The sequence below is a fragment of the Microtus ochrogaster genome, chromosome 4 (genome assembly GCF_000317375.1).
Source record: "Microtus ochrogaster isolate Prairie Vole_2 chromosome 4, MicOch1.0, whole genome shotgun sequence".
NCBI lineage: Eukaryota > Metazoa > Chordata > Mammalia > Rodentia > Cricetidae > Microtus > Microtus ochrogaster.
In genome coordinates, this window is record NC_022011.1 from 4,181,246 (window position 1) to 4,192,514 (window position 11,269).

At 42.2% G+C, this 11,269-nt stretch overlaps 1 protein-coding gene across 1 annotated transcript in view; it reads right to left on the reverse strand.

Moving 5' to 3' along the window:
• Tango6 (transport and golgi organization 6 homolog) overlaps nt 1–11,269 on the reverse strand; it is a 169,276-nt gene that overhangs the window by 119,991 nt on the left and 38,016 nt on the right. Inside the window, exons 11-12 of the mRNA XM_005345416.2 lie at nt 10,989–11,118; nt 7,235–7,426 (exon numbers count right to left, since the gene is read on the reverse strand). Of these exons, the coding sequence (XP_005345473.1) occupies nt 7,235–7,426; nt 10,989–11,118 (322 nt within the window). The remainder of the gene's footprint in view (nt 1–7,234; nt 7,427–10,988; nt 11,119–11,269) is intronic.

An 11,269-nucleotide genomic window follows, 5' to 3' on the forward strand; every position in this document is an offset into this window, starting at 1 on the left:
GTGAGCCACCATGTGGTTGCCGGGAATTGAACTCAGGACCTTTGGAAGAGCAGGCAATGCTCTTAACCTCTGAGCCATCTCTCCAGCCCAAGAAAAAGAATTATTAAAGAACCTAGGAACTATTAACTATGAAGTAATGGCCAGGTAATAATGTATGGCATCAACAAAATATCCTTTCTCCTAAACTTCCTTGGTGTTTGTCGGGAGGACACTGAAATAGGGTCTGATTGCACCTAGGCTGGCCTCTCACTGTGTAGCCATGGATGAGCTTGAACTTCTGATGCTCCTCCCAAATGCTGGATGACTCCAATGTCCAGGCCGATGGCCTTCCTGTAGCACCCCTGTGACAGCAGCTTACCCTGCAGTGATTGGGATGGGGCTGCCAACCCAAGAAGAGGTCCTAGTGACTGAAGCCTCTTGGAATTCAGGGAGTTTTCAATCTACTACCACCCAAGTCAGAGCTCTAGAGTTCAGCATCTCAGGAGGCTGCTGAAATGCACGAAATCAACAGTCAGCACTTCGTCAGCAAGTTACACGTCTCCATAGGATCACTAAGAAGATTAAATGAGTTAATACCCATCATGTGTTCAGGATGGAGCCTGGTAAACAGCAAATACCTAATGTTATTATTAAAGAGTAAAGGAATTCTAAGCGGTTGACTCAGTAGAACCACAAGCAGGTGGGGAGAGATGAGATAGGACACATCCATGGGAATAAGTCTCCTGCTTTCCAGTGTGCCACTCCCACCCACAGTCAGAGTTCCCTGAGTTCAACACTGAGCAAGAATAAACCTCTAGGCTGGCAAGACGGTTCAGCAGGTAGAGAAGTACTTGCCGTACAAGCTAATCAACTGAGTCTGATCACTGGAACCCAAGTAAAGATGAAAGGAGAGCGGGCAGTGGTGGTGCACACCTTTAATCCCAACACTCAGGAGACAGAGGCAGGTGGATCTCTGAGTTTGAGCCCTGCCTGGTCCACAGGACAGTCAGGGCTATGGAGAGAAACTATGGAGAGAAAGCTCTGCTGATGCTTGTCTATTGTTTCCAGGGAGAATAGGTCCATCAATACCTTGTCTTTATATTAGGCACTGCTGTGTTTTTGTTTGTATGTTTTGGTTTTTGGGTGTTTGTTTGTTTGTTTGTTTGTTTTGAGTCAGGGTTTGTCTGTATAGCTTTGGAGCCTATCCTGGAACTCACTCCGTAGACCAGGCTGGCCTCAAACTCACAGAGATCCATCCGCCTGCCTCTCCCTCCCGAGTGCTGGGATTAAAGGCATGTGTCAACCACCACCCCAGCTATATTAGGCACTTTTGTGCTTTGTTTTTGCAATGAGTCTGTGTTACTTATGTCACACACACAAAATTAATCTCTAAAAAGGGAAAACAAAAACATCACGAATAACCATTTCTACTCTACTGGTTACAGTGATCCAGCTCAGTAGCATGCAAGGGCAGACTAGGAGGCTTGCTCCTTCCCCTGCACTGGCACTGGGCTCCTTGCTGGTCCTGACACACTTGGGGCATACTTCCTTTATCTGGACATCTCAATAGCTCCCAGCTTCCCTGGCTATAGGTTTGTACTCAGAAGTCATCTCTCATTGTGGCTCTCCAAGGCCATCTACTTACCAGCCCTTTTCCTTGCTCTATTTTCCTCCAGAAATGATCACCATCTGACACATTTCATAATGAAATTATCACCAAATGATATTCTTTGCTTTCTTTTTTATATAATGATTTATTTATTTTTATTTCATGTGCATTGGTGTTTTGCCTGCATGTATGTCTGTATGAGAGTGTGAGATCCCCTGGAGCTGGAGTTACAAACAGCTGGGAGCTGCCAATTGTGGGTGCTGGGAATTAAACCCAGGTCCTCTGAAAGAGCAGCCAGTGCTCTCAAATTGCTAGGCCACCTTCCCAGCTCCACTCTTTGCTTTCTTATTTATTATTTCCATTTATGTGAATGTCAGCCCCATGAATGCAGATACATGTCTGTTTTGTTTAGCATTGTGTCCCCAGTACCTAGAAGAGTTAGATAGCACATAGCTCAATATGTGGTCACAGAATGAAAGAACCTGAGAGTTGGTGGAGAACCCCATTTGTAGACAGACCCATTGCATGCCGCGTTTCTCTATTACCATAACACAGATAATATGCCATTCCAATACATTCTACTGAATACTTACTTTTTTGTTAATAGGTACTTCAGTATGCATTTGTAACAGGTAAGGAGATTTGGTTTTGACATTACTACCACGCTATTATACCCAATTCTTTAATATCTCCTAGTGCCTGGTCCACAACTGTTACAAAAATATCTCATGTAATTCCTTTCTTTTTGGGACACATCTCACTGTCTAGCCCTGACTCGCTTGTAACACTCTAATTCTCTATGTATGCCAGGATGGCCTCAAACTCAGAGATACACCTGCCCTTTCTTCCTGAATGTTGTCATTAAAGGTGTATGCCATCATGCCTAGCCACAATTTGCCTATAATTTTTTAAAATTTATGTGTGTATTTGTCTGCATACAGGCTAAGGGCAGAGAAGGACTTTAGGTATTTTCCTCTATTGCTTTTGACTTTATGAGATTAGGGTATCTCAGTTGGAAGACTGGCTGGCCAGTAAGAGCCAGAGATCTGCTTATCTTCACCACCCTCCCCCAACCTCACAAGTGTTGGGGTTACAGATGTTCTCTTCCAAGCCAGCTTCTTAAATGGATGTTGGGAATCCAAACTCAAACATGATGCTTGCATGGTAAGCACTTCACTGACTGACCCATCTCTCCACTCCCCCAGTCATTTACCTAAACCCAGTACTGGTTCCCTTATTTGTTTGTTTATTTACTTAGGTTTTTGTTTTTTGGTTTTTTTTTGTTTTTTTGTTTTTTTTTTTTTTTTTTTTTTGAGTCAGGTTTGCTACAAAACTCTGGCTGTCCTGGAATTCACTAGTAAATCAAGCAGGCCTTGAACTCACAGAGATCTGCCTACCTCTGCCTAACGAGTGCTGGGATTAAAGGCGTGCACTACCATACCCAGCTTGATTCTTTTTTTCTTTTTTTTTTTTTGGTTTTCGAGACAGGGTTTCGCTGTGGCTTTGGAGCCAGTCCTGGAACTAGCTCTGTAGACCAGGCTGGTCTCGAACTCACAGAGATCCGTCTGCCTCTGCCTCCCGAGTGCTGGGATTAAAGGCGTGCACCACCATCACCCGGCTTTTTTTCTTATTTTTAATGCCATTTATTTGATGAAGAAACAGAAACACATGCACTGTAGATTTTCACCTTTTGGATCTGGCATATGGGGGCACACAACACATCTGTTCTTCAATGGTGACATAAGACCAATCTGTCCATGCCAAAATATTTAGCACAGTCCCTATGCACTGTTATCTGCATTAACCCTGAAAGGTACATGAAAAATGAGACGCAGAGAAATAAAATCATGAGTAAAGATGCGATGAAGTATAATAAAATTCTGATGGCAACATCTATATAGAAAGTGGGTACAAGGTATTCACTTCAAAATTCTTTCAATAAATAAATATTTTTCAGTAATATGTATAATTAATGTTTTACACACAAACACAGTCAGGTGTGCTGGTACACAAATGTAATCCCAGCAATGGAGAGGCAGAGGCAGGAGGATCTTTGTGAGTTCTAGGCAAGCCTGGTCTACATAGCAAGTTCCAGGTCATCCAAGGCTACATAGTGAGACACTGTCTCAGAAACCAAACCAAGTGGTGATGGCAAACACCTTTAATCCCAGCACTTAGGAGGCAGAGGCAGGTGAATCTCTATGAATTAGAGGCCAGCCTAATCTACAGACCTAGTTCCAAGACAGACATGGCTATACAGAGAAACCCTGTTTCAGAAAGACAAAATATCAATCAATCAATCAATACAACAACAATCTGCCAAGGGGCTGGAGAGATGGCTCAGTGGTAAAGAGCACCCACTCATCTTCCAAGCCCCACGTCAGTTTCCAGTGTTCATGGCAGCTGACTCACAACTGCCTGTAACTCCAGATCCAGGGAAACCAACTCCTGTCTTCTGCAGTCACCTGTGCTCAGGTAACATACATAAGTACACACACACACACTTAAAAAATAAAAATAAATTGCTTAAAAAACAAAAACAAATAGAATTACTGAAAAATATTTCAAACTTGAACATTATATAATATGGGGAAACAGTTTCCCTGGTATTCTGGGACTAACATATAAAGTTTCTATCCACAGCCTTTCTAACCATTTTGGCAGACAATGGTGATCGTTAACTAAATCTATTTCATAAAGGTTTGCAAAATGTAATTCTCTAGTTCTTTTTTAATAGTTTTGGCTGTGATCGTCCTACAGGGCAAGCAGCCTACTACTGTCTAATCCACACTGCCGGCCCTGTGATTTCCCTAAGGAGAAAAACATCCCTTTGTTGCTTATCTGACTGAGCTGGAACCTAATTGTTACAGGAAAGGCAAGACAAATGCTTTCTCCATTCCCTTTGATTATCAATTTATAAAATACAGACCAAATGCCCTAACAATCTCTAAAGAATCCTGGGAGGTTTTTAAAATCATTTTCTGTCTTTGATGTGTCTACTGAAGCCATTGTTCCTCTGAATGCTGTGGTTGTGCTGTGTGTTGCAACAAGAGTCCTTTAAAGGTGGCTCCTGGCTGCTACTGCCACGACCCCATTAAATTCAGATAGCGTCCTTGTGCCTGGGCTCATGAAACTGCCTTGAAGCTTCTAATGTACAATCTTCGCCCTAGACCTCAAATCAACCTTTATCCCAGAGAGCTCTGAACACTTTGAGTAGAAAAGGGTATTTATAGACTCCACTCTGGAGCTAGGGCACTACTGCTGCTGACTGCCATTGTTCCCGGCACTGAGAGTGGACACTAGAAAAATATCCATTATCAAAAAGAAAAACATTAATCATGCATTTACACTAAGATTTCCAACTGAAATTCAAGAGTATAGGGCTTTTAATGATAGCTCTTTGGTTTTTATATGCTTTTCTTATATAAAAAATCTTCATCCTGACCATATCAATTAAACAATTTATAATATATTTTCTTTGTGTGTGCATGCATGTGAGTGTGGGCATGTGTGTGCTTCAAAATAATATCTAATATTTTTACTAGCAGTGAAATTACAAAGGACAGTTTGGTACTTTTTGTTCTGGAACATTTGAACTAACCTGTGCAAAGGGTGAGTTAATGGCCACCTCACCTGCTGCACCAGCCCAACACTACTATTGCTCCTTAATTGGGAAGGAAGGAGGCTAGTGCAGAAGCTCAGTCCATCAGCTTTTAGACCCCTCCCCCTTCCACCCAGCACCCTAAGACAGAAACAGACCTGGAAGAGGAAGTCTTCAGAAACCAGATAAACACAAGAGGAACAAATCGCCCTGCCAAGTAACACAGGGTCAGTGAACTAAGGAGTGAAGGGCTTGGACAGAAATCAGGAACACAATTCCCATTAAACAGGCAAGCTCAGTCAGAGCTGACAGGCAGCAGCTAACGTTCTCAGCAGGAGCTCCAGCGAAATGCTGCTTAGCAACACGGACAGCAGATGACAATGACAACCATACAAAGAGCTGGAGGATCAGATTAAGTGTGACAATCACACCATCTTACAAAGGACTCTTCCCCAGCCAGGCACAGCTAATTATGGTAAGTGGTAAATACGGTCCCTGCATTGCCTATGCATTATTACTTTTATGTCCTATTTTTAAAAAAAGGGTAGTAAAAATGTCAAAGTTAACATTCAGGAACTGGCCCACACAGGAACACTACCCTGAAACCATTGTTTTGAGAATATCTTAAAACTGCACAGGACACTGTGGAGATGAACTGTGAATCTGAGGATGTATAAAATTTAAAGTGATCTTATTAACATTTTTTTGTTTATTTAATTAGTTGGTTGGGTTTTTTTGTGTGTTTTTTTTTTGTTTTGTTTTGTTTTTTGATACAGAGTTTCTCTGTGCAGTCCTGTCTGTTCCTGACTGAACTTGCTCTGTAGACCAGGCTGACCTTGAACTCAGAGAGCCACCAGCCTCTGCCTCCTGAGTGCTGGGTTAAAGGTGTGTGCCACCACACCAAGACTAACACCTTTTTTTTTCCAAATTTGAATTCCAATCATTGTCTACTTGTGTGTGGCATATTCACACGTGTGTAAGTTCACATGCCTAAGTGTGTGAGGGGTCCAGGGGAGGGTGTCAGGTGTCTTATTCTCTCCCTCTCTACCCTATTCATCTGATCTAGAGTCTCTCGCTGAGCCTGAACCTATGCTGGTAGTCTCTTCCCTGAACAGAGCTGGGGTCACAGGCACATGTATGACCATACCCAGCTTTTTACATGGGCAATGGGTATAGATACAAGTTCTATGTTTGTACTGTGAGTGCTCTCACCCTCTAAACAGTGGTTCTCAACACGTGGGCCCCAACCCCTTTGAGGGGAGGGTCAACCAACCTTTTCAAGGGGTCACCTAGGACCATCAGAAAACACAGATATTTACATTTCAATTAGTAATAGTAGCAAAATTAGAGTTATGAAGTAGCAACAAATGTAATTCTTTGGTTGGGGGTCACCACAATATGAGGGACTGTATTACAGGGCTGTAGCATTAGGATGGTCAAGAACCACTGCTCTGAGCCATCACTCCAGCCCTTCATTTACAACCTTTGGCCCATGTGAAACCTTAAAAAAATTAAGACTTTCAGGCTCCCACTCGGGCATATTAAATCCAAAACCTCTAGAAAGGAACCAGGTAGCAGTCTATTTTATAAAGGCTAGGTGATTTAATTTGCACTCAAAGTTGACTATCACTACAGTAGAAAAATATGTAAAGCAGTTCTAGAAGTTTCGTGTATGTGAGACTCACATCAGGAGCTTGTCAGGCACAGGGTATAGTATGAAAGACTCAGCTTCAGCTGGACAGGTGTGAGCTTAATTTTAATTAATAGCCTTCATGTTTAGCCAGAACTCCAAGAAACGTGGAAGGGGTGCCACCAAGTTCCAATCTAAACAACTGTTTTTGAGACAGGGTCTCAGCACTTAGCCCTGGCTGGCCTGGAACTCACTCTGTAGACAATGCTGGCCTCGAGTTTTACCTGCCTCCACCTCTGAGTGCTGGGATTAAAGGTGTGCACCACCATGCCTGGCTAAGCAACATTTATTTTTTGAAAAAATGCAAAGAAACCAAAATAGCAGCAGGTTGGACCCAGAAAGTGACGCTACTAACCTGAGATATGTGCGTGAATATCTGCTCAGACATCCTCTCGCACAGGACAGCCAGCAACTGCAGCACCAGCAGCTTCCGCTCCTGCTCTTCTATAAGCAGAGCCTGGTGTTGCTCCAGTTCCAGCAGGCTTGTATAACAGGAGGGCGTGGGTTTGAACTCTGCTTCATTTTCCACTACCAGATGAGACAACTCCTAGAAGCAGGGGATGAAAGAAAGAGTGACAGAAAAGCCACTGGCGCTAAGGACTTGGCAAACATGGAGAGATTCGCAGCCAAGGAAGCAATCTGCATTTGTTACACACGCCTGTGGTCTCCGCCACTGGGGAGGCTGAGGGAAAAGGATTGCAGGTTTAAGGCCATCAAGGCTACAGAGGAGTCCAAGACCACCCTGGACAACTCAGTGAGACCTTCAAAACTAAAAAATAAAAAGAACCAGGGGTATAACTTCATGACAGAGTTGTTCTTGTCTAATATATACAAGCACTGGGTTCAAATCCCAGTATTGAGAAAAAGAAAAGAAAGAAAACATAAGGTGTAAAGTAATATGCATTTTGTGATACCGTGTATATGAACTTCACGCACACACACAAATACAGAGCACTGGTTTAATGAAAAAAATCAATTCATGAAAGGTGTCCTCTGGCCTCCACCCAGTGACTCACACACACCAACATACATACACATCCAAAAACATACACAAATAAATAAGTGTAAAAAAAGAACTTGTTTGATAAACTTTTTACAATATTTTCATGATTTCTATCACTAGCCTTCCATGAACTAAGTCCTCAGATGATATATTTTAGCCAAAGTCCATTTCTGGCTTTCCTTTATGATAAGCCAGAAATAAACGTCTGTTCACAGGGAATTCATTACTGTGGGTTTGGTAAGCTTTCGACTGCCCTTCTCCACTGTGAATTCCCATAGAAAGTGAAAACTTTAAGTTCCTTAACAATTAGTGCTCCCTGGAGTAGCTGACAGCTGAGAGGAACAATGTTCAACTGCGCCCGGGTAATTTCCCTCCCTGGGGGACATCTGGAAATGTCTCCAGGACATTTTTGGTTGTCATAATTAGGGGTTAATGCAGGCATTTAGTGGATAGAGGTCACAGATACTGCTAAGAATCCTACAAAGAACAAGACAACCACACCAAATAACACATTTATCTAGACCAAGTGTCAGTTTTGACAAGGTGAAGGTTCCCTGGTTCCAAGCAGGGTTTCCCAAACATTTCCACTCACAGCCTCTTTCCCTGAGGGATTTACTACAATTCCATGTGTGGTTGTGTGTAGAATATGTATACTAGTCAAGCATACAGTAGTAACAAATTATAAAGAAATTTAGAAATTTACTTTAAAACAATTCTTTGTCATACATCTGTTTTTACCATTTATTAAAGATGAACCAATTTTCATACTAATAAGATGGGTTTGCTTATTTAATTTTACATGAAGAATTCAATCTTAAATATTTGATATGGCAAGATGCACAGTATCTTCAATGTTTCTCAGAGTAGATTGACATTTTGATTTTATAAACATCAATACAGCAAGCTCAAGTTTGCTTAAATACTTAATACAAAATTGGAAAAATCAGTTGAGGGCCATTTCAGAATTTACTTAAAATTCTGACCTAATCCAAGGCCAAAATTCATTTAATGATTATGTACATGTTTGTGTATGGGTTTGTTCGTGTTAGTGCAGATACCTACCAAAGGTGACATTAGATCTTGTAGCACTTGAGCAGTGGGAGAGCCTGACGTGGGTGCTGAGATCCAAACTCAAGCCCTCTGGAAGAGTAGCAAGCACTCAGCCCCTAAGGCTCTCTCCAGCCCCTCAACCAACAATTTCTTATTACTATTATTTTCTTTTTTAGGTTTTTTGAGACAGGGTTTCTCTGTAGCTATGGAGACTGTCCTGGAACTTGCTCTGTAGATCACACTGGCCTCTAACTCACAGAGATCCTGGGATTAAAGGCATGTGCCGCCACCACCCAACAATCAACAATTTTTAAAATAAAAAAATCCTAATACAATGAAATTAAAAGAGAAACTAATTTAATATTTACCTGCTGAGGAATGGGCATTGGAAAAATATTAAAAGTCTTTGTTTTCCACAGTTAAGCCATTGTTTCTACAAAATCAGCAAGCGCTGTAATAATTGATAATACACAGCAACCTCAAACCTGAGTAGCGCTGTTGTGCTTGTTGGCACTGAGTGCTGACACAATGTTCTGCACTGTGCAAAGGGCATGTGGTCTGTGTTCTGAACAACAGCCTCAGTGACACTGTGTGCTGCAAGAGTTGTCACAAATGCCTGAGCTCACCAGATTTTGAATTAAGTTTTATTTATTTTATGGTCAAAAACCTTTTACTGTTGACAAATGTCTTGAGATTCCCCCCCCCCCACCCCACCCACATTCACTTATGTGACCTCACCTGGGGTCATGACCTACAGTTTAAGAGGCTTGTGTTAGCTGGATATAGTTTAGCTGGCAGAATACTTGCCTAGCACACACAAATCTCTAGGTTCCATTCCTAGAACTGTATAAAACAGGCCTGTAATCCTAGCACTCAGGAAGTAGAGACAAGAAGATCAGAAGTTCAAGATCATCATTGGCTAGACAGTTTGAGGCCATGAGACATGAAACAAACAAACAAAATATCAAATTGAGGTTTAGAATAAAGTATTTTGATTTGGTAGTGGTGATAGTTTTTTGTTTTGTTTTGTTTTTGGAAACAGTCTCATTATGCAACCTGTGCTGGCCTGAAATTCAAAATCCTCTTCGTGCCTCTGATTCCAGACTGCTGCTATTACAGATATGTACGACCACACCTGGCTGGTTTGGACCATTACAAAAAAATAAAAAATTTCATTTATTTTTTTTCTTTTATGTGTAAGAGTGTTTTGCCTGAATGTATGAACGTATACTTTGTGTGTGTGTCTGGTACCTACAGAGGTAAGAAGGCACTGGATTCCAGAGGGCTGTAGGCCACCCTGTGGGTGCTGGGAATTTAACCCAGGTCCTCTGGAAGAGCTGCCAGTGTTCTGAACCAAAGGACAGCTGGAAACAAAGGACAGCTGGAAACAAAGCACACAAATAAGAGAACCTCTGCTTAGAAAGTAGAACACATGGCTGAGATGGAGGGGAGCGTGAATATGGAGGTCTAGAAACATCAGCTTTGCATTCCCAGACAGCTTGAGAAAGTGGGAAAAGCAAAGCTGGCGGTCTCCAGCAGACATCAGGCAGGGCTAATGTTATGGGGTACATCTAGAGATTAGGGCCAAAGGAAACACAACAGCACTCGGCAAGAAACGGAAAAGGTTTCAAGTGGCTACAGAGTGAAATGAGGGAGGCAGAGCGGCTGTCTCCTTTCCAAATACCTGACAGCACAACAGTCAGAAAGGATAAGGGATTACTCTGCGGCTCTAAAACCTGCTATTAACTTCAAAAGGGTTCTTACTGTCAACACGGAGCAAAGCTTAACTCTTTCCTAGATCAACAAGACTGCTTTGTTCATGTCTAACCTCTCAGTGCAAACTACCCAGCGAAGGAGACAGAGCACATCGGTCCCACTGATGTGTCCTCTTGACAACTCCAAAGCTATCAGAAACTGAATTACTCTTTGTCTTCTGTTCATTTACCCTAAACTGGAAGCTAAATTTTAGGACCTAAAAGTATGAATGTCTTAAAAAGTCAAAGGCTTTACTGCAGCCGTCCCAGAATGAAGAAGAGATGTGACTGTGAGCGCCTACCTTCAAACAAAAGATGAAGAAGTCTCCTGCCAAACCACACTGTTGGCAGTGGGACAGCAAGTCCCCAAGATGTTCAATCTGGCTCTGCTCCGAAGACACCTTCTGGTACAAGGCTTCATCTTCGTCATCACTGCAACACCGGGTAAGAGTGTTTCACATCAGTATCCCCAAACATAGCACTTCTCTCAAAACCAACATCATTTTCTTTCTTAAAGGTCTGTTTTCTTTTGTGTGTACAGGGACACATGTGTGACTACAGGGGCACATGTGTGACTACAGGG